This window comes from Oncorhynchus nerka, linkage group LG26 (assembly GCF_034236695.1).
Source record: "Oncorhynchus nerka isolate Pitt River linkage group LG26, Oner_Uvic_2.0, whole genome shotgun sequence".
Lineage (NCBI taxonomy): Eukaryota > Metazoa > Chordata > Actinopteri > Salmoniformes > Salmonidae > Oncorhynchus > Oncorhynchus nerka.
The window spans coordinates 51895481-51919927 of NC_088421.1; the positions used below are offsets into that span (position 1 = coordinate 51895481).

General features: G+C 43.8%; 2 protein-coding genes across 2 annotated transcripts in view; both read right to left on the reverse strand.

The window, feature by feature from the left end:
- LOC135564799 (NACHT, LRR and PYD domains-containing protein 12-like) overlaps positions 1–2950 on the reverse strand; it is a 55822-nt gene extending 52872 nt beyond the window's left edge. Inside the window, exon 1 of the mRNA XM_065010854.1 lies at positions 2636–2950. Coding sequence (XP_064866926.1) covers positions 2636–2703 — 68 coding nt within the window. The 5' untranslated portion in view covers positions 2704–2950. The remainder of the gene's footprint in view (positions 1–2635) is intronic.
- Positions 1–22875, reverse strand: part of LOC135564809 (NACHT, LRR and PYD domains-containing protein 3-like) — a 130717-nt gene extending 107842 nt beyond the window's left edge. Inside the window, exon 1 of the mRNA XM_065010875.1 lies at positions 22781–22875. The gene's annotated coding sequence lies outside the window, so the exon portion shown is untranslated. The remainder of the gene's footprint in view (positions 1–22780) is intronic.
- Between the last annotated feature and the right edge of the window lie 1572 nt (positions 22876–24447).

A 24447-nucleotide genomic window follows, 5' to 3' on the forward strand; every position in this document is an offset into this window, starting at 1 on the left:
GCTCCTAGACCTTAGTGCTGCTTTTGATACCATCGATCACCACATTCTTTTGGAGAGATTGGAAACCCAAATTGGTCTACACGGACAAGTTCTGGCCTGGTTTAGATTTATATGTCGGAAAGATATCAGTTTGTCTCTGTGAATGGTTTGTCCTCTGACAAATCAACTGTAAATTTCGGTATTCCTCAAGGTTCCGTTTTAGGACCACTATTGTTTTCACTATATATTTTACCTCTTGGGGATGTCATTCGAAAACATAATGTTAACTTTCACTGCTATGCGGATGACACACAGCTGTACATTTCAATGAAACATGGTGAAGCCCCAAAATTGCCCTCGCTAGAAGCATGTGTTTCAGACAAAAGGAAGTGGATGGCTGCAAACTTTCTACTTTTAAACTCGGACAAAACAGAGATGCTTGTTCTAGGTCCCAAGAAACAAAGAGATCTTCTGATGAATCTGACAATTAATCTTAATGGTTGTACAGTCGTCTCAAATAAAATTGTGAAGGACCTCGCCGTTACTCTGGACCCTGATCTCTCTTTTGAAGAACATATCAAGACCATTTCAAGGACAGCTTTTTTCCATCTGTGTAACATTGCAAAAATCAGAAACTTTCTGTACAAAAATGATGCAGAAAAATTTATCCATGCTTTTGTCACTTCTAGGCTAGACTACTGCAATGCTCTACTTTCCAGCTACCGTGATAAAGCACTAAATAAACTTCAGTTGGTGCTAAATACGGCTGCTAGAATCCTGACTAGAACCAAAAAATGTGATCATATTACTCCAGTGCTAGCCTCTCTACACTGGCTTCCTGTCAAAGCAAGGACTGATTTCAAGGTTTTACTGCTAACCTACAAAGCATTACATGGGCTTGCTCCTACCTATCTCTCTGATTTGGTCCTGCCGTACATACCTACACGTACGCTACGGTCACAAGGCGCAGGCCTCCTAATTGTCCCTAGAATTTCTAAGCAAACAGCTGGAGGCAGGGCTTTCTCCTATAGAGCTCCATTTTTATGGAACGGTCTGCCTACCCATGTCAGAGACGCAAACTCGGTCTCAACCTTTAAGTTTTTACTGAAGACTCATCTCTTCAGTGGGTCATATGATTGAGTGTAGTCTGGCCCAGGAGTGGGAAGGTGAACGGAAAGGCTCTGGAGCAACGAACCGCCCTTGCTGTCTCTGCCTGGCCGGTTCCCCTCTTTCCACTGGGATTCTCTGCCTCTAACCCTATTACAGGGGCTGAGTCACTGGCTTACTGGGGCTCTCTCATGCCGTCCCTGGAAGGGGTGCGTCACCTGAGTGGGTTGATTCACTGATGTGGTCATCCTGTCTGGGTTGGCGCCCCCCCTTGGGTTGTGCCATGGTGGAGATCTTTGTGGGCTATACTCAGCCTTGTCTCAGGATGTTAAGTTGGTGGTTGAAGTTATCCCTCTAGTGGTGTGGGGGCTGTGCTTTGGCAAAGTGGGTGGGGTTATATCCTTCCTGTTTGGCCCTGTCCGGGGGTGTCCTCGGATGGGGCCACATTGTCTCCTGACCCCTCCTGTCTCATCCTCCAGTATTTATGCTGCAGTAGTTTATGTGTCGGGGGCTGGGGTCAGTTTGTTATATCTGGAGTACTTCTCCTGTCCTATTCGGTGTCCTGTGTGAATCTAAGTGTGCATTCTCTAATTCTCTCCTTCTCTCTTTCTTTCTCTCTCTCGGAGGACCTGAGCCCTAGGACAATGCCCCAGGACTACCTGACATGATGACTCCTTGCTGTCCCCAGTCCACCTGGCCGTGCTGCTGCTCCAGTTTCAACTGTTCTGCCTTATTATTATTCGACCATGCTGGTCATTTATGAACATTTGAACATCTTGGCCATGTTCTGTTATAATCTCCACCCGGTACAGCCAGAAGAGGACTGGCCACCCCACATAGCCTGGTTCCTCTCTAGGTTTCTTCCTAGGTTTTGGCCTTTCTAGGGAGTTTTTCCTAGCCACCGTGCTTCTACACCTGCATTGCTTGCTGTTTGGGATTTTAGGCTGGGTTTCTGTACAGCACTTTGAGATATCAGCTGATGTACGAAGGGCTATATAAATACATTTGATTTGATTTGATTATTTGGGTATGAGTTAACAGAATACAAACTTTTAAAAGTTAGATTTTTAAAACCTTGTCCGTTTTGTGCCCTGGGATTTGTAGATACCTGGTATATAACAGGAGTATTTACTCCGTGACTAGATACCTGGTATATACCAGGAGTATTTACTCTGTGATTAGATACCTGGTATATACCAGGAGTATTTACTCTGTGCCTAGATACCTGGTATATAACAGGAGTATTTACTCTGTGTTTAGATACCTGGTATATACCAGGAGTATTTACTCTGTGATTAGATACCTGGTATATGCCAGGAGTATTTACTCTGTGATTAGATACCTGGTATATACCAGGAGTATTTACTCTGTGTTTCGATACCTGGTATATACCAGGAGTATTTACTCTGTGATGAAGAAATTTCTCCCTTGTTGCATGTAATTGGCAGTATCATAGAGTGGAGTCTTCATGGACTGACTGCTGTCTCTCTGTGAATACATACCTGGTATATACTATAGATACCTGGTATGTACCATGAGTACTACTTACCCTGTAAATGCAGAAAAGTCTCCATCTTCGCAATCATAGAAATGGTCCATAGACCCGTCACTCTTCATGGACAGAGAGCTGGGTGAGTCTGGTCTCTCCTGATGGATTGGGCTTCAACACAACAGAAACAGACCTTCAGTCTCTAGTCTAATGTAGACTACAGGTCCATAGACCCATCAATCTTCATGGACAGACAGCTGGGTGAGTCTGGTCTCTCCTGATGGATTGGGCTTCAACACAACAGAAACAGACCTTCAGTCTCTAGTCTAATGTAGACTAAAGATGATGATGTCATGTCACTGATACCAGGTCAGAGACAACATATATAGTTAATAAAACATGCCAAGAGATTTATGTCTGTCCCCACAGTATCCACACAGTGTCCCAACAGTGTCCTGACAGTGTCCCCACAGTGTCCCCACATTCTCCCCACAGTGTCCCCACAGTGTCCCCACAATGTCCACACAGTGACCTCACAGTGTCCCCAAAGTGTCCCCAAAGTGACCTCACAGTGTCCCCAGTGTCCCCACAGTGTCCCCACATTGTCCCCACGTTGTCCCCACAGTGTCCCCACAGTGCCCCCACAGTGTCCCCACAGTGCCCCCACAGTGCCCCCACAGTGCCCCCACATTGTCCCCACATTGTCCCCACAGTGTCCCCACAGTGTCCCCACATTGTCCCCACAGTGTCCCCACAGTGTCCCCACAGTGCCCCCACAGTGTCCCCACAGTGCCCCCACAGTGCCCCCACATTGTCCCCACAGTGTCCCCACAGTGTCCCCACATTGTCCCCACAGTGTCCCCACAGTGTCCCCACAGTGTCCCCACATTGTCCCCACAGTGTCCCCACAGTGTCCCCACAGTGTCCCCACATTGTCCCCAAATTGTCCCCACAGTGGCCCCACATTGTCCCCACAGTGCATTCCTGAACATCCTAAAGGCTTAAGATCAGTAGTTTCCAGCCTGGTGCATTTTTCAGGGGTTCCGCATTTTATGACATATATTTTTATTAAAATACAACATAGTAAATGTTGGGAATTAACTAAGCAATTGAAGGGTTTCATTCCAAAACACTATATATCCATTTTCAGAAAAGTTGGTCAATTAGCTTTTATTGTTTAAAGAAATTATGAAAAAGATTGGTGTTTTTCCACTATCTAATCACGGCATGGGGTTGTTCACTATGTAATCATGGGGTTGTCCACTATCTAATCATGGGGTTGTTCACTATGTAATCACGGCATGGGGTTGTTCACTATCTAATCACGGCATGGGGTTGTTCACTATCTAATCACGGCATGGGGTTGTTCACTATGTAATCATGGGGTTGTCCACTATCTAATCATGGGGTTGTTCACTATGTAATCATGGGGTTGTCCACTATCTAATCATGGGGTTGTTCACTATGTAATCATGGGGTTGTCCACTATCTAATCATGGGGTTGTTCACTATGTAATCATGGGGTTGTTCACTATCTAATCATGGGGTTGTTCACTATCTAATCATGGGGTTGTTCACTATCTAATCATGGGGTTGTCCACTATCTAATCATGGGGTTGTTCACTATCTAATCACGGCATGGGGTTGTCCACTATCTAATCATGGGGTTGTTCACTATCTAATCATGACATGGGGTTGTTCACTATCTAATCATGGGGTTGTTCACTATCTAATCACGGCATGGGGTTGTTCACTATCTAATCACAGCATGGGGTTGTTCACTATCTAATCATGGTATGGGGTTGTTCACTATCTAATCATGGGGTTGTCCACTATCTAATCATGGGGTTGTTCACTATCTAATCATGGGGTTGTTCACTATCTAATCACGGCATGGGGTTGTTCACTATCTAATCACGGCATGGGGTTATTCAATGATTGATGGTTTCATTTCAGAGAGACAAATAATCATGCTTTTTTCTTAAATGCTACATATCTGTCTCACTCTCAGAGAAATCAGCAATACTGCTAGGTTTTATACAGTAATAATATATATCTGCCTCACTCTCAGAGAAATCAGTAGTACAGCTAGGGTTTTCTTAGTAATAATATATATCTGTCTCACTCTCAGTGAAATCAGTAGTACTGCTAGGTTTTACACAGTAATAATATATATCTTCCTCACTCTCAGAGAAATCAGTAGTACTGCTGGTTTTATACAGTAATAATATATATCTGTCTCACTCTCAGAGAAATCAGTAGTACTGCTAGGTTTTACACAGTAATAATATATATCTGCCTCACTCAGAGAAATCAGTAGTTGTCACGTTCTGTCCATCGTTCGTATGTGTTTTCCTTGTTTTAGTGTTGGTCAGGACGTGAGCTGGGTGGGCATTCTATGTTGTGTGTCTGGTTTGTCTATTTCTATATTTGGCCTGATATGGTTCTCAATCAGAGGCAGGTGTTAGTCATTGTCTCTGATTGGGAACCATATTTAGGTAGCCTGTTTTGTGTTGGGTTTTGTGGGTGATTGTTCCTGTCTCTGTGTTTTGCACCAGATAGGGCTGTTTTTGGTTTTCCAGGTTTATTGTTTTGTAGTGTTCATGTTTATCTGTTTTTATTAAACATTAATCAATATAACCACGCTGCGTTTTGGTCCGCCTCTACTTCACCACAGGAAACCCCTTACAGAATCACCCACCAACCAAGGACCAAGCGGCGTGGTAAACAGAGGCAGCAGCAACAGCAGCAGCAGGAGAAGCGACAGGTGCAGCAGGAGCAACAGCAGCAGCAGCAGTGGGAGAGGCTGCACTATTTGGATAAATGGACTTGGGAGGAGATCCTTGACGGAAAAGGACCCTGGGCAGAGCCAGGGGAATTTTGCCGCCCCAAAGCCGAGCTGGAGGCAGCGAAAGCAGAGAGGCGGCATTATGAGGAGCTAGCACGGCAGAGCGGCTGGAAGCCCGAGAGGCACCCCCAAAAAAATCTTGGGGGCGGCACAGGGAAAGTGTGGCAGAGTCAGGAGTCAGACCTGAGCCAACTCCCCCTGTTTACCGTAAGGAGCCATGGATGGAATTGGAGCTGTCGGCGAAGCTGAGTGCTGAGTCTGAGAGTGTTGAGGATGTATTGGACAGAGTAGAGAGAAAGCTGTTGGTTTGGCATAGTATGTACGGCATTTGCCCTGAGGAGCGTGTTAGCTGTCCGATGTCACCCGTGTCAGTTCCTCGTACTCAGCTTGAAACGTGTGTTGGAGTTCCGGGGGATTTGATGCCGGCTATACACACCAGGTCTCCAGTACACCTTCACAACCCGGTGTGTCCTGTTCCTTGCACTCGCCCGGAGGTGTGTGGCCCGGTACCACCAGTGCCGGCTCCCCGCACCAGGCGGTTTCTCCATCCCATCAACACAGGTGCTCCCGCCTTTCCGGCGCTGCCAGAGCTCCCGCTCCTCAGTCCAGAGGCACCAGCGCTCCTCAGTCCAGAGGCGCCAGAGCATCTCTGTCCAGCGCGGCCAGAGCCTTCCTCCTCTCCAGCGCAGCCGGAGTCTCCAGCCTGTCCGGCGCTGCCAGAGCTCCCGCCCCTCATTCCAGATGCGCCAGAGCCCCTCATTCCAGTGCCGCCAGTCTGCCCAGTGCCGCCAGTCTGCCCAGTGCCGCCAGTCTGCCCAGCGCCGCCAGTGCCGCGAGTCTGCCCAGCGCCGCCAGTGCCGCCAGTCTGCCCAGCGCCGCCAGTGCCGCCAGTCGGCCAGGATCTGCCAGTCGGCCAGGATCCGCCAGTCGGCCAGGATCCGCCAGTCGGCCAGGATCCGCCAGTCGGCCAGGATCCGCCAGTCGGCCAGGATCCGCCAGAACTGCCAGTCGGCCAGGATCTGCCAGTCGGCCAGGATCTGCCAGTCGGCCAGGATCAGCCAGTCTGCCAGGATCAGTTAGATCCGCCATTCAGCCAGGATCCGCCAGTGTGCCAGGATCCGCCAGTCAGCCAGGATCCGCCAGTCAGCCAGGATCTGCCAGTCTGCCAGGATCCACCAGTCTGCCAGGATCCACCAGTCTGCCCAGTGCCGCCAGTCTGCCCAGCGCCGCCAGTGCCGCCAGTCGGCCAGGATCTGCCAGTCGGCCAGGATCTGCCAGTCGGCCCGGATCTGCCAGTCGGCCCGGATATGCCAGAACTGCCAGTCGGCCAGGATCTGCCAGTCGGCCAGGATCCGCCAGTCGGCCAGGATCCGCCAGTCGGCCAGGATCCGCCAGTCGGCCAGGATCCGCCAGTCGGCCAGGATCCGCCAGTCGGCCAGGATCCGCCAGTCGGCCAGTCGGCCAGGATCTGCCAGTCGGCCAGGATCTGCCAGTCGGCCAGGATCAGCCAGTCTGCCAGGATCAGTTAGATCCGCCATTCAGCCAGGATCCGCCAGTGTGCCAGGATCCGCCAGTCAGCCAGGATCCGCCAGTCAGCCAGGATCTGCCAGTCTGCCAGGATCCACCAGTCTGCCAGGATCCACCAGTCTGCCCAGTGCCGCCAGTCTGCCCAGCGCCGCCAGTGCCGCCAGTCGGCCAGGATCTGCCAGTCGGCCAGGATCTGCCAGTCGGCCCGGATCTGCCAGTCGGCCCGGATCTGCCAGTCGGCCCAGATATGCCAGAACTGCCAGTCGGCCAGGATCTGCCAGTCGGCCAGGATCCGCCAGTCGGCCAGGATCCGCCAGTCTGCCAGGATCCGCCAGTCGGCCAGGATCCGCCAGTCAGCCAGGATCCGCCAGTCTGCCAGGATCCGCCAGTCTGCCCAGTGCCGCCAGTCTGCCCAGCGCCGCCAGTGCCGCCAGTCTGCCCAGCGCCGCCAGGATCTGCCAGTCGGCCAGGATCTGCCAGTCGGCCCGGATCTGCCAGTCGGGCAGGATCTGCCAGTCGGGCAGGATCTGCCAGAACTGCCAGTCGGCCAGGATCTGCCAGTCGGCCAGGATCTGCCAGTCGGCCAGGATCCGCCAGTCGGCCAGGATCCGCCAGTCTGCCAGGATCCGCCAGTCTGCCAGGATCCGCCAGAACTGCCAGTCTGCCAGGATCTGCCAGTCGGCCAGGATCTGCCAGTCGGCCAGGATCAGCCAGTCTGCCAGGATCAGTTAGATCCGCCATTCAGCCAGGATCCGCCAGTGTGCCAGGATCCGCCAGTCAGCCAGGATCCGCCAGTCCTGAGCTTCCCCTCGTTCCCGAGCTTCCCCTCGGTCCCGAGCTTCCCCTCGGTCCCGAGCTTCCCCTCAGTCCCGAGCTTCCCCTCAGTCCAGTGGGGCCCGTTGTTAGGTTTCCTAGGCCAAGGTTTCCTAGGCCAAATCAGTTGTACTGCTAGGTTTACACAGTAATAATATATATGTGCCCTGGTTTTAGTCAGTCAATTGTAACAAATAAACTCACTTTTAATAAAGAAATGTACTAATGATGACTACTGCCTCAGACCACTAGAACAGCTGAGTAATCTACCACCTGCCTCAGACCACTAGAAGAGTTGAGTAATCTAACACCTGCCTCAGACCGCTAGAACAGCTGAGTAATCTAACACCCGTCTCAGACCACTAGAACAGCTGAGTAATCTAACACCTGTCTCAGACCACTAGAACAGCTGAGTAATCTAACACCTGTCTCAGACCACTAGAACAGCTGAGTAATCTAACACCTGCCTCAGACCACTAGAACAGCTGAGTAATCTAACACCTGCCTCAGACCACTAGAACAGCTGAGTTATCTAACACCTGTCTCAGACCACTGGTAGAACAGCTGAGTAATCTACCACCTGTCTCAGACCACTAGAACAGCTGAGTAATCTAACACCTGCCTCAGACCACTAGAACAGCTGAGTTATCGAACACCTGTCTCAGACCACTGGTAGAACAGCTGTCACGAGTCCGACCGAGGGTGTTTCCCCTTCCCGGGCGGGTGGTGCTCGGCGGTCATCGTCACCGGCCTATTAGCTGCCACTGATTGTTTTTCCTCCCCCTCCTTGTATGTTTAGTGGTAGCACCTGTTCATGTTTAATTAGTTTGTCTTTATTAGACAGCCGGCCCGCCTGGTTGTTGTGCGGGATTATTTCAATGTAACCTTCCGCTCTGTTATAGAGGTACGTGTTAGTGCCGAGTTGTGTTTTTTCTATTGTACTTTTTGATTCCCTGTGGTTGGGAACGTAACTTTTTTGTGAGCACCCTGTGGTGCGTTGGTGCTATTAAAAGACGCACAGCATTGAACTCTGTCTCCTGCATTTGACTCCACACCCACGACACCCGGAGCATTACAACAGCTGAGTAATCTACCACCTGTCTCAGACCACTAGAACAGCTGAGTAATCTACCACCTGTCTCAGACCACTAGAACAGCTGAGTAATCTAACACCTGCCTCAGACCACTAGAACAGCTGAGTGATCTAATACCTCCCTCAGCAGATAGAATCACGTGGTTCATCCGTTTCTTTGTGACCTCCGATAAATTCAGAGCAAAGTTGATGTATACACATTTTCTTCATATGAAAACGAAGATGACTGCATTAAAATATAAACATTAGGCTTTAGGCCTAATGCGAGCTTCAACTCGGATGCGAGTTGAAGCTCGCATCCGCTACAAGACCATGGTGCTTGCCTACGGAGCTGTGAGGGGAACGGCACCTCACTACCTCCAGGCTCTGATCAGGCCCTACACCCAAACAAGGGCACTGCGTTCATCCACCTCTGGCCTGCTCGCCTCCCTACCACTGAGGAAGTACAGTTCCCGCTCAGCCCAGTCAAAACTGTTCGCTGCTCTGGCCCCCCAATGGTGGAACAAACTCCCTCACGACGCCAGGACAGCGGAGTCAATCACCACCTTCCGGAGACACCTGAAACCCCACCTCTTTAAGGAATACCTAGGATAGGATAAAGTAATCCTTCTCCCCCCTTAAAAGACCTAGATGCACTATTGTAAAGTGGCTGTTCCACTGGATGTCATAAGGTGAAAGCACCAATTTGTAAGTCGCTCTGGATAAGAGCGTCTGCTAAATGACTTAAATGTAATGTAAATGTTCAATCATAGTGAAATATATTCCATGTTCAATATATTGAGTTATATTTTTCTACTTGTAGTCTACTGTCTGTAATTTGTCTCAATATATTTTACAACATGTACGCAATGACGTGCTAAATCTGTGATTTAGTGAATTCTTCATGTCCTTGCAGGACAACTTGGCCAATGGCCGTTTAGAATGTATCCTTGACTCAATGTACAGACAGATGACAACGTGGCTCTGAGTTCAGGAGTGACATTCCACAGATTCTAACAGATGTACAGATATACAACTCCTATTTACAATTCGCTATTGACCATTAGTACACTAGTACTCTCGTCCTCTCAAAATCTACGTTGTGTATTAATCTTAAAAATATTCTCACATTAAGGAAAGATTTGAATGGATAAAATTGATCAGAGAGCAGCGATCCCCTTCTTTAGATCCTATCAGCCTGTTCACCCGATGTGTTACCTTGTCCCGAACCTGCTGTCTCTCTCTCTCTCTCACACCTGCTGTTTCTCTCTCTCACACCTGCTGTCTCTCTCTCTCACCTGCTCTCTCACCTGCTCTCTCTCTCACACCTGCTGTCTCTCTCTCACACCTGCTGTCTCTCTCTCTCACCTGCTCTCTCTCTCACACCTGCTCTCTCTCTCACCTGCTCTCTCTCTCACACCTGCTCTCTCTCACACCTGCTGTCTCTCTCTCTCACACCTGCTCTCTCTCACACCTGCTGTCTCTCTCTCTCTCACACCTGCTGTCTCTCTCTCTCTCACACCTGCTGTCTCTCTCTCTCCTGCTGTCTCTCTCTCTCTCACACCTGCTCTCTCTCACACCTGCTGTCTCTCTCTCTCACACCTGCTCTCTCTCACACCTGCTGTCTCTCTCTCTCTCACACCTGCTCTCTCTCACACCTGCTCTCTCTCTCTCTCACACCTGCTCTCTCTCTCTCTCACCACTGCTCTCTCTCTCTCTCTCTCACACCTGCTCTCTCTCTCTCTCTCTCTCTCTCTCTCTCTCTCTCTCTCTCTCTCTCTCTCTCTCTCTCCTGCTGTCTCAACCTACCTACCTACCAACCTACCTACCTGTCTCTCTGTCTCTGTCTCTGTCTCTGTCTCAAACACACACAGGGAGCGAAGGTTGTGTTTGTTAGTTTTAGGACTATGAAAATTGGCAAAAGGATTAGCCTACAGATTATGAAAACAACAGAAAGAAATGGGAAAATGGGAGAGGAGAAATGACACACACACACACACACACACACACACACACACACACACACACACAGGGAGAGAACGTTGTGTTTGTTTAATGTTGTTTTAGGACTATGAAAATTGAAAAAATTATTAGCCTACGGATTATGAAAACAACAACAATAAATGGGAAAATGGGAGAGGAGAAATGACTAGAGACAGTTGTTTAACTCACTGACCATGACCCATGAGTTCTTCTTACCTTTGGTCAGTAGAAAAGTCTCCCTCTCTAAACTTTATAGGTTGACCCATAGACTTGTCACTCTTCATGGACACACAGCTGGGAACAGGGGAGGCTGGTCTCTCCTGATTGATTGGACTTCAACACAACAGAGACAAACATTGCATCTCTCATCCACTGTTGGTAAATTAGCTTTTATGTTTAAAGAATATATGAATGTAGTTTTTTATATATATAATTAACTAATTGTATGGTGTTGTTGGTTTATGTCAGTTTCATTGTTTGTTATGCTATAAATGGTTATTTTATATTTGTAATTGGTAAAATGAACTAGAACATGGGGATAGGGCAGAATACTGCCCCCTTTGGAGGAAGTGCGTGCCCATAGTAAACAGAAGAAAAATCTGTCCAAAATTGCTAATATATGCATATAATAATTATTATTGAATAGAAAACACTCTAAAGCTTCTAAAACCGTTCAAATTATGTCTGTATGTAAAGCAGAACTCTCAGGGCAGCCATTCTCCCAAACTCTCTCTAGTCATCAGAAAAGTTGGGCCAACTTTGACGTCATCGCCCCCGCCCTTCCCAACCAGCTACGGATCTGGGAACAGTTTCTATCTCTTCAGTGGGATGTGTCCTTTCAATGGGGCGTTTCATTATGAGACTCGCACGCTCCTTTGCCCTTTGGCGGGCTAAAATCTTCGGGTCACGCGAAAATACATGTACTCTATTGCGCGCGCCTGGTCTGGAGCTCTCTTTGTTCCAGACGATGTCGGTTTGTCTGTTCGAGCTGATAATTGTTATGCACGTTTATAACATCCGAAAGCTTGATTCTGCACTTAGTTTGACCAGTTTAGTCGACATATAATATGTAATTTTGAAGTTTTGATGCGCATCCACTAGAATTTTGGCTGCATTTCAATCGGAATTTGTCGCGTTTGGTAACCCAAAGACACAGACTTGAAAACCAAACGCAGTTTTTGGTAAGTATGACTCCTTCCACGTCTTCTGATCGAAGAACATCAAAGGTAAGGGAATATTTATGTGGTAATTTTGGGGTTTCTGTGGACTCCAAACATAGAGGAGACATAATGCTAATTTCTGAGCGCCGTCTCATATTATAGCCTAGTGAACGAATTCTGTAACGTTAAAAATAAATGTAACACAGTGGTTGCATTAAGGAGAAGTGTATCTTTCTATCTATATGTAGAACATGTATATTTAGTCAAAGCTTATGATGTGTATTGCTTGTTATCTGGCGGAGTTATCATCATTTCTCCGGACATTTGCGTAGCATTTTTTGAACATGGCCGTCATTGTAAACAGAGATTTATGGATATAAATAGCATATTATTGAAAAAAACATAAATGTCCTGTGTAACATGTCCTATTACTGTCATCTGATGAAGATTTTCAAAAGGTTAGTGAATTATTTTTCTTTTTTATCCTGCGTTTGTTTATTGCATATTTTGCTCAGCTTGGCTATTCAAATTAGCTGTGTCTTTGGTGCTGCTGGTAGAGTAGCTAGCTAGCTTACCGAGCTGTACCGACTAGCTAGCAGTTTGTTCGTCTGTACCTCGTCTCGATGATGAATCCAGTGAACCACAAAATGAAACAAGGATAGAGAGTGAAAAGGATCTCATACTGTCCCTGACCGTAAAGCAAAAATACATTTGAACAATAAACTTTGGTGCCTCAACACCATAGCAAACTACATCGTTATTCTCCAAGATCACCTCAGCCCACTCTGTCCGTAACCGGACAATATGTTTGGTGCCACACCGAATGTGGACGTGGACAGTTCTCTACGGGGAAGTGGACAGTTCTGTACGGGGACGAGGACAGTTCTCTACGGGGATGCGGACAGTTCTGTACGGGGACGCGGACAGTTCTGTACGGGGACGAGGACAGTTCTCTACGGGGACGCGGACAGTTCTGTACGGGGACGCGGACAGTTCTGTACTTGGACGCGGACAGTTCTGTACGGGGACGGTTCTATATATATTCTATATATACTGTATACTCAGACCCTTCCTAACCTCCTATAAAGGGTTCTATATATATTCTATATATACTGTTTACTCAGACACTTCCTGACCTCCTATAAAGGGTTCTATATATATTCTATATATACTGTTTACTCAGACACTTCCTGACCTCCTATAAAGGGTTCTATATATATTCTATATATACTGTTTACTCAGACACTTCCTGACCTCCTATAAAGGGTTCTATATATATTCTATATATACTGTTTACTCAGACACTTCCTGACCTCCTATAAAGGGTTCTATATATATTCTATATATACTGTATACTCAGACACTTCCTAACCTCCTATAAAGGGTTCTATATATACTATATATACTGTATACTCAGACACTTCCTAACCTCCTATAAAGGGTTCTATATATATTCTATATATACTGTATACTCAGACCCTTCCTAACCTCCTATTAAGGGTTCTATATATATTCTATATATACTGTGTACTCAGACACTTCCTAACCTCCTATAAAGGGTTCTATATATATTCTATATATACTGTATACTCAGACACTTCCTAACCTCCTATAAAGGGTTCTATATATACTGTATACTCAGACACTTCCTAACCTCCTATAAAGGGTTCTATATATACTGTATACTCAGACACTTCCTTACCTCCTATAAAGGGTTCTATGTGTATTCTTTATATACTGTATACTCAGACACATCCTAACCTCCTATAAAGGGTTCTATATATATTCTATATATACTGTTTACTCAGACACTTCCTGACCTCCTATAAAGGGTTCTATATATATTCTATATATACTGTTTACTCAGACACTTCCTGACCTCCTATAAAGGGTTCTATATATATTCTATATATACTGTTTACTCAGACACTTCCTGACCTCCTATAAAGGGTTCTATATATATTCTATATATACTGTATACTCAGACACTTCCTAACCTCCTATAAAGGGTTCTATATATATACTATATATACTGTATACTCAGACACTTCCTAACCTCCTATAAAGGGTTCTATATATATTCTATATATACTGTATACTCAGACACTTCCTAACCTCCTATAAAGGGTTCTATATATATTCTATATATACTGTATACTCAGACACTTCCTAACCTCCTATAAAGGGTTCTATATATATTCTATATATACTGTATACTCAGACACTTCCTAACCTCCTATAAAGGGTTCTATATATATTCTATATATTCTGTATACTCAGACACTTCCTAACCTCCTATAAAGGGTTCTATATATACTGTATACTCAGACACTTCCTAACCTCCTATAAAGGGTTCTATATATACTATATATACTGTATACTCAGACACTTCCTAACCTCCTATAAAGGGTTCTATATATACTGTATACTCAGACCCTTCCTAACCTCCTATTAAGGGTTCTATATATATTCTATATATACTGTGTACTCAGACACTTCCTAACCTCCTATAAAGGGTTCTATATATATTCTATATATACTGTATACTCAGACACTTCCTAACCTCCTATAAAGGGTTCTATATATACTGTATACTCAGACACTTCCTAACCTCCTATAAAGGGTTCTATATATATTCTTTATATACTGTATACTCAGACACATCCTAACCTCCTATAAAGGGTTCTATATATATTCTATATATACTGTTTACTCAGACACTTCCTGACCTCCTATAAAGGTTTCTATATATATTCTATATATACTGTTTACTCAGACACTTCCTGACCTCCTATAAAGGGTTCTATATATATTCTATATATACTGTTTACTCAGACACTTCCTGACCTCCTATAAAGGGTTCTATATATATTCTATATATACTGTATACTCAGACACTTCCTAACCTCCTATAAAGGGTTCTATATATATACTATATATACTGTATACTCAGACACTTCCTAACCTCCTATAAAGGGTTCTATATATATTCTATATATACTGTATACTCAGACACTTCCTAACCTCCTATAAAGGGTTCTATATATATTCTATATATACTGTATACTCAGACCCTTCCTAACCTCCTATTAAGGGTTCTATATATATTCTATATATACTGTGTACTCAGACACTTCCTAACCTCCTATAAATGGTTCTATATATATTCTATATATACTGTATACTCAGACACTTCCTAACCTCCTATAAAGGGTTCTATATATACTGTATACTCAGACACTTCCTAACCTCCTATAAAGGGTTCTATATATACTGTATACTCAGACACTTCCTTACCTCCTATAAAGGGTTCTATGTATATTCTATATATACTGTATACTCAGACGCTTCCTAACCTCCTATAAAGGGTTCTATATATATTCTATATATACTGTATACTCAGACCCTTCCTAACCTCCTATAAAGGGTTCTATATATATTCTATATATACTGTATACTCAGACCCTTCCTAACCTCCTATAAAGGGTTCTATATATATTCTATATATACTGTATACTCAGACACTTCCTAACCTCCTATAAAGGGTTCTATATATATTCTATATATACTGTATACTCAGACACTTCCTAACCTCCTATAAAGGGTTCTATATATATTCTATATATTCTGTATACTCAGACACTTCCTAACCTCCTATAAAGGGTTCTATATATATTTTATATATACTGTATACTCAGACACTTCCTAACCTCCTATAAAGGGTTCTATATATATTCTATATATACTGTATACTCAGACACTTCCTAACCTCCTATAAAGGGTTCTATATATATCCTATATATACTGTATACTCAGACACTTCCTAACCTCCTATAAAAGGTTCTATATATATTCTATATATACTGTATACTCAGATGGCATAGCAGTTCAGACGTTTTTTGTCCTCGTCTTGTCGTGTATATATATATATTTACAACTTTTTCACATACATTTTATTTTTATTTTCCATCAACTCATCTTCAATACACTCTCCTGCAACCTGACTCACCAATTGATATGTATAAATACGTATTATTTACCTCAAATCTGCAATCCTCCAAGAAGCTAGCCAGAAGCTAGCCAGGAGCTAGCCAGAAGCTAATCAGAAGCTAGTTAGCTTCTTTACTGGCAACTCGTTAGTATTCAGCTAACCACGGTTTGTGGTCATCAGCTATCCTTTAACTCGAAAATCTATCGCCAGTTTTGTACGGCGCAGCGCGGCTCGGAACGGAACATACCGGACCGATTTTTCTCTCCATGTCCCTGGATTTCAACTGCTCTCTGGACATTCACTCCCGGATCTCACAGCTAGCTGGCTGCTATCCGTGTGTCTATCTGCTTTCGTCGATTCCGGAGCAAACATCAATTACTCCGGAGCTAGCCAGCTCCGTCAATCACTCCTGAGCTCCGTCAATCACTCCTGGGCTGCAGTCACCTATCCGGACCCGTTTAACTGCCTACGCGGAGCCCCACCGGGCCTTCACAACTGGACTGCCGACGTTATCTACCCGAAGGAGATCCGGCTGGCTCCTCCGTCGCGACGTTACCTGATGCCCATCTGCGGCCTGCTAACCGTTAGCTGTCTTACCGGCTGCTCTCAGAATAGACAATCAGACAATTTATTTATTTTTATTATTATTATGTTTCTTCTTGGGCCTCTATAACTATATCTATTGTTTTTATTTTTTTGTTGTTGTGTGATTTGGACTAATCCCCTCTACAACACGGAACTCCACTAATCTACTGACGGAACGCAAAGAGGTGGCTAACAACAGACCTCCATCCTATGCTAGCTTGCTACCGATGTCCTGGCTAGCTGTCTAAATCGCCGTGACCCCCAAACCAACCTCTCCACTCCCTGGACCCTTTTGATCACTCGACTAAGGATGCCTCTCCTTAATGTCAATATGTCTTGTCCATTGCTGTTCTGGTTAGTGTTTATTGGCTTATTTCACGGTAGAGCCTCTAGTCCTGCTCACTATACCTTATCCAACTTATTAGTTCCACCACCCACACATGCAATGACATCTCCTGGTTTCAATGATGTTTCTAGAGACAATATCTCTCTCTTCATCACTCAATACCTAGGTTTACCTCCACTGTATTCACATCCTACCATACCTTTGTCTGTACATTATACCTTGATGCTATTTTTTATCGCCCCCAGAAACCTCCTTTTACTCTCTGTTCCAGACGTTCTAGACGACCAATTCTTATTGCTTTTAGCCGTACCCTTATTCTTCTCCTCCTATGTTCCTCTGGCGATGTAGAGGTGAATCCAGGCCCTGCAGTGCCTAGCTCCACTCCTATTCCCCAGGCGCTCTCTTTTGATGACTTCTGTAACCGTAATAGCCTTGGTTTCATGCATGTTAACATTAGAAGCCTCCTCCCTAAGTTTGTTCTTTTCACTGCTTTAGCACACTCTGCCAACCCGGATGTTCTAGCTGTGTCTGAATCCTGGCTTAGGAAGACCACCAAAAATTCAGAAATTTTAATTCCAAACTACAACATTTTCAGACAAGATAGAACTGCCAAAGGGGGCGGTGTTGCAATCTACTGCAAAGATAGCCTGCAGAGTTCTGTCCTACTATCCAGGTCTGTACCCAAACAATTTGAACTTCTACTTTTAAAAATCCACCTCTCTAAAAACAAGTCTCTCACCGTTGCCGCCTGCTATAGACCACCCTCTGCCCCCAGCTGTGCTCTGGACACCATATGTGAACTGATTGCCCCCATCTATCTTCAGAGCTCGTGCTGCTAGGCGACCTAAACTGGAACAGGCTTAACACCCCAGCCATCCTACAATCTAAACTTGATGCCCTCAATCTCACACAAATTATCAATGAACCTACCAGGTACCCCCAAAGCCTTAAACACGGGCACCCTCATAGATATCATCCTAACCAACTTCCCCTCTAAATACACCTCTGCTGTCTTCAACCAAGATCTCAGCGATCACTGCCTCATTGCCTGCATCCGTAATGGGTCAGCGGTCAAACGACCTCCACTCATCACTGTAAAACGCTCCCTGAAACACTTCAGCGAGCAGGCCTTTCTAATCGACCTGGCCGGGGTGTCCTGGAAGGATATTGATCTCATCCCGTCAGTAGAGGATGCCTGGATATTTTTTAAAAATGCCTTCCTAACAATCTTAAATAAACATGCCCCATTCAAGAAAATTAGAACCAGGAACAGATATAGCCCTTGGTTCTCCCCAGACCTGACTGCCCTTAACCAACACAAAAACATCCTATGGCGTTCTGCATTAGCATCGAACAGCCCCCGTGATATGCAGCTGTTCAGGGAAGCTAGAAACCGTTATACACAGGCAGTTAGAAAAGCCAAGGCTAGCTTTTTCAAGCAGAAATTTGCTTCCTGCAACACTAACTCTAAAAAGTTCTGAGACACTGTAAAGCCCATGGAGAATAAGAACACCTCCTCCCAGCTGCCCACTGCACTGAAGATAGGAAACACTGTCACCACTGATAAATCCACCATAATTGAGAATTTCAATAAGCATTTTTCTACGGCTGGCCATGCTTTCCACCTGGCAACTCCTACCCCGGTCAACAGCACTGCACCCCCAACAGCAACTCGCCCAAGCCTTCCCCATCTCTCCTTCTCCCAAATCCATTCAGCTGAAGTTCTGAAAGAGCTGAAAAATCTGGACCCCTACAAATCAGCCGGGCTAGACAATCTGGACCCTTTCTTTCTAAAATTATCTGCCGAAATTGTTGCCACCCCTATTACTAGCCTGTTCAACCTCTCTTTCGTGTCATCTGAGATTCCCAAAGATTGGAAAGCAGCTGCGGTCATCCCCCTCTTCAAAGGGGGACACTCTTGACCCAAACTGCTACAGACCTATATCTATCCTACCATGCCTTTCTAAGGTCTTGAAAGCCAAGTCAACAAACAGATTACCGACCATTTCGAATCTCACCATACCTTCTCTGCTATGCAATCTGGTTTCAGAGCTGGTCATGGGTGCACCTCAGCCACGCTCAAGGTCCTAAACGATATCTTAACCGCCATCGATAAGAAACATTACTGTGCAGCCGTATTCATTGATCTGGCCAAGGCTTTCGACTCTGTCAACCACCACATCCTCATCGGCAGACTCGACAGCCTTGGTTTCTCAAATGATTGCCTCGCCTGGTTCACCAACTACTTCTCTGATAGAGTTCAGTGTGTCAAATCGGAGGGTCTGCTGTCCGGACCTCTGGCAGTCTCTATGGGGGTGCCACAGGGTTCAATTCTTGGACCGACTCTCTTCTCTGTATACATCAATGAGGTCGCTCTTGCTGCTGGTGAGTCTCTGATCCACCTCTACGCAGACGACACCATTCTGTATACTTCCGGCCCTTCTTTGGACACTGTGTTAACAACCCTCCAGGCAAGCTTCAATGCCATACAACTCTCCTTCCGTGGCCTCCAATTGCTCTTAAATACAAGTAAAACTAAATGCATGCTCTTCAACCGATCGCTACCTGCACCTACCCGCCTGTCCAACATCACTACTCTGGACGGCTCTGACTTAGAATACGTGGACAACTACAAATACTTAGGTGTCTGGTTAGACTGTAAACTCTCCTTCCAGACCCATATCAAACATCTCCAATCCAAAGTTAAATCTAGAATTGGCTTCCTATTTCGCAACAAAGCATCCTTCACTCATGCTGCCAAACATACCCTTGTAAAATTGACCATCCTACCAATCCTCGACTTTGGCGATGTCATTTACAAAATAGCCTCCAATACCCTACTCAACAAATTGGATGCAGTCTATCACAGTGCAATCCGTTTTGTCACCAAAGCCCCATATACTACCCACCATTGCGACCTGTACGCTCTCGTTGGCTGGCCCTCGCTTCATACTCGTCGCCAAACCCACTGGCTCCATGTCATCTACAAGACCCTGCTAGGTAAAGTCCCCCTTATCTCAGCTCGCTGGTCACCATAGCATCTCCCACCTGTAGCACACGCTCCAGCAGGTATATCTCTCTAGTCACCCCCAAAACCAATTCTTTCTTTGGCCGCCTCCTTCCAGTTCTCTGCTGCCAATGACTGGAACGAACTACAAAAATCTCTTAAATTGGAAACACTTATCTCCCTCACTAGCTTTAAGCACCAACTGTCAGAGCATCTTACAGATTACTGCACCTGTACATAGCCCACCTATAATTTAGCCCAAACAACTACCTCTTTCCCAACTGTATTTAATTAATTTATTTATTTTGCTCCTTTGCACCCCATTATTTTTATTTCTACTTTGCACATTCTTCCATTGCAAAACTACCATTCCAGTGTTTTACTTGCTATATTGTATTTACTTTGCCACCATGGCCTTTTTTGCCTTTACCTCCCTTCTCACCTAATTTGCTCACATCGTATATAGACTTGTTTTTTTTTTTTACTGTATTATTGACTGTATGTTTGTTTTACTCCATGTGTAACTCTGTGTCGTTGTATGTGTCGAACTGCTTTGCTTTATCTTGGCCAGGTCGCAATTGTAAATGAGAACTTGTTCTCAACTAGCTTACCTGGTTAAATAAAGGTGAAATAAAAAAAAATATAAAAAAAACTCCTATAAAGGGTTCTATATATATTCTATATATATACTGTATACTCAGACACTTCCTAACCTCCTATAAAGGGTTCTATATATATTCTATATATACTGTATACTCAGACCCTTCCTAACCTCCTATAAAGGGTTCTATATATAGTCTATATATATACTGTATACTCAGACACTTCCTATCCTCCTATAAAGGGTTCTATATATAGTCTATATATATACTGTATACTCAGACCCTTCCTAACCTCCTATAAAGGGTTCTATATATAGTCTATATATATACTGTATACTCAGACCCTTCCTAACCTCCTATAAAGGGTTCTATATATATTCTATATATACTGTATACTCAGACACTTCCTAATCTCCTATAAAGGGTTCTATATATAGTCTATATATACTGTATACTCAGACACTTCCTAACCTCCTTAAAGGGTTCTATATAGAACTTTAGTGGTTCCGTATTGATTGATATAATGGTAATATTGTCAGAATTCAGCTTGTAACAACGATCAGAATTAGTTAAAACAACAAGGTTATGATGACACATTAGGCAATAGTTAATAGTAGGCTAAATGATTGTGCAAAACTTCTATAGATGTCTGTGTGTATTTTGGAAAGCAAAAATTCATACACAATAAATCTATGATTTAATATCTTAGAACAACAATATTTTACAGACACATAAAGGTACACCAATCATTTCTGATTAAAAATAATAGATGTGAAAAAATTGTTGATATAACGTTTTAGAAACAAAGTTCTTAAACAACATTGTCAGCTCACCTCTTGGATTTGGAGTCATGTTCCCCAGAGAGACTCATTTTAGAGGCAGGGACCGCCTCCTTTCTCTCCCCAGAGAGACTCATTTTAGAGGCAGGGACCGCCTCCTTTCTCTCCCCAGAGAGACTCATTTTAGAGGCAGGGCCCCCCTCCTCTCTCTCCCCAGAGAGACTCATTTTAGAGCACTGAAGTCTAAACAGAGATCCAACATGTTGGTTGTGGTTAACATGGTGACAACTAAACAGAGATCCAACATGTTGGTTGTGGTTAACACAGTGACAACTAAACAGAGATCCAACATGTTGGTTGTGGTTAACACAGTGACAACTAAACAGAGATCCAACATGTTGGTTGTGGTTAACACAGTGACAACTAAACAGAGATCCAGCATGTTGATTGTGGTTAACACAGTGACAACTAAACAGAGATCCAGCATGTTGGTTGTGGTTAACACAGTGACAACTAAACAGAGATCCATCATGTTGGTTGTGGTTAACACAGTGACAACTAAACAGAGATCCAACATGTTGGTTGTGGTTAACACAGTGACAACTAAACAGAGATCCAGCATGTTGATTGTGGTTAACACAGTGACAACTAAACAGAGATCCAGCATGTTGGTTGTGGTTAACACAGTGACAACTAAACAGAGATCCAGCATGTTGGTTGTGTTTAACACAGTGACAACTAATTATTGAAGGTCAATTGTTCTCATTTATTCATTATCTCTTAGAAATATAACATTTACTAACAGACACATCCAAACAGACAGGTGATTTAATGCCTCACATGAACATGTAGTTGTGATTGATATTTTTCACCTTTTCTCCATGTAGTGGAACTAATAATAATAATATAATATAATATAATATAATAATAATAATAATGTCTCACTTTCTCTTTTAATAATTTCTCTCATTCTAGTGTGTTGTTTTGTTCAACAGGTATGATATTATGATGCTGTTACTGAATTCAGTTCATAATAACAATGTTAAGAAAAGTCTGTTCAGTGGTTTAATACCAAATTACACAGGAAGCAGGAGCTCATTGTAATTTAGAAAACAACAAATGTTCTGATATTCTGAAAGACGACTTACAACTTAAACATTAAAAATACACAAATTGTAAAATAACCTCAATATACGAATATATGAACAACATGTTTTTAAAAGTGACTTGACTACACCCAGTTAGCTATATGAACAATATGTTTTTTAATGTTACTTGACTACACCCAGTTAGCTATATGAACAACATGTTATTGAATGTGACTTGACTACACCCAGTTAGCGCCATTTTGTATGATTGAACTGTCACGTAGCTGTCCCAGGTGAAATGGACTGTTACATCTGAGTGTTTTACTGTCATTCACTATACTAAAATAACACCATACATTTAATGTCTCTACACACTTTACAATAATCCCTGGGAAGATTCTTACCTTGTAGTCTGAATTCACAACCAGAACATGTCAAGTCATTGAGATATTTTCCGTTGTGTTGAGAGAGAACCTTCCTGATGACAAGTGTCTCTGTATCTATGTTCTAGGTACAGTTGATCTTTGGATGTAATAATATCTGGTCAAAGTCTAGTGACACAACACCATAGTATATCATAACCATAACAGCAGTTTAACCTTTGGTCAGTAAAGGCCATGGCATATTATAACATGTAGAAACATTATGATGATCCAGGTTCATATTATAACATGTAGAATCATTATGATGATCCAGGTTCATATTATAACATGTAGAATCATTATTATGATCCAGGTTCATACTATAAATGTAGAATCATTATGATGATCCAGGTTCATACTATAACATGTAGAATCATTATGATGATACATCTACTCAACATCTACTCAAGGAGTTATAAAAAGACCCAGACTCAGCATCCAGACTCCACCTCTTTAACCTTTCAGGGCCACATGATCCCCTTTGGGATCAAGCCCCACCCCCCCTGAGCTGTAATGTGGCGCAGGGAACGCAAAAAATATTTAACCTCCACAGAATCGCTTGAAAAATGGCTCAAATGAAAGATAAAGAAGTTATTTATCTACCCAGCAAGTCAGATTTCTAAAATGTTTTACGGCGAAAACATAGCACATATTTATGTCCAACCACCACTGCATACATACCTCATTAGCTTAGCCAAGTAGGAAAAAATATGCAATCAACAAACGCAGGATTAAAAGAAAAATCATTTCACTAACCTTTTGAAATCTTCATCAGATGACAGTAATATAACATGTTACACAGTACATTCATTTTTTTTTCAATAATCTGCAATATATATCCATAAATCTCTGTTTACAATTATGCATCGTTCAAAAAATGCTACTGCAATGTCAGGAGAAATAAATAGCTCCGGCAGATAACGTCAGCTAACAAGGAATACACATCATAAACTTTGACTAAATATGCATGTTTTACATATGTATGGCAAGATAAACTTCTTCTAAATGCAACTGCTATGTTACAATTATTTTTAACGTTACATTTGGCGTTTACTAGGCTATAATAGAGAGTCGGCGCTCTCATTTAGCATACTGACTCCTCTATCATGGAGTCGACAGAAACCCAAAATGAAGACGTAAATATTCCCTTACCATGGCTGTTCTTGCTTCAGAAGACGTGGAAGGGTTAATACTCACCAAGTTAGCGTTCAGTTTTCAAGTCTGTGTCTTTCCGTTCTCAAACTAGACACTTTTCGGTCGAAATGTATGCAAATTTCAAGTGGATGCGCACCAAAACGTCGAAAGTATACATTATATTTCGAGTAAACTTGTCAAACTATGTTTATAATTAAGCCTTAGTATGTTATAAAGGTCTACAGCAATCGTGAGGGCGAACAGATAAGCACACGTTGTTCAGTCCGTCCTGATGGAAAGAGAGAGAAATATCCCAGCTCGCATTGGTGAAACTTTTTTTTTGCGTCACCGGGACGTTTGGGCACGCTGAACGTCTCGTGAGCGCGCGATTCTCACAGTTACACGCCTCATCGAAAGCAGGCTTCACGCTGAAGACGTAGAAACTGTTTCCATGGTTATAGCTGTTTGGGAAGTGTGTATACGATGACGTCAAAGTGATGGCAACTTTTCCCATT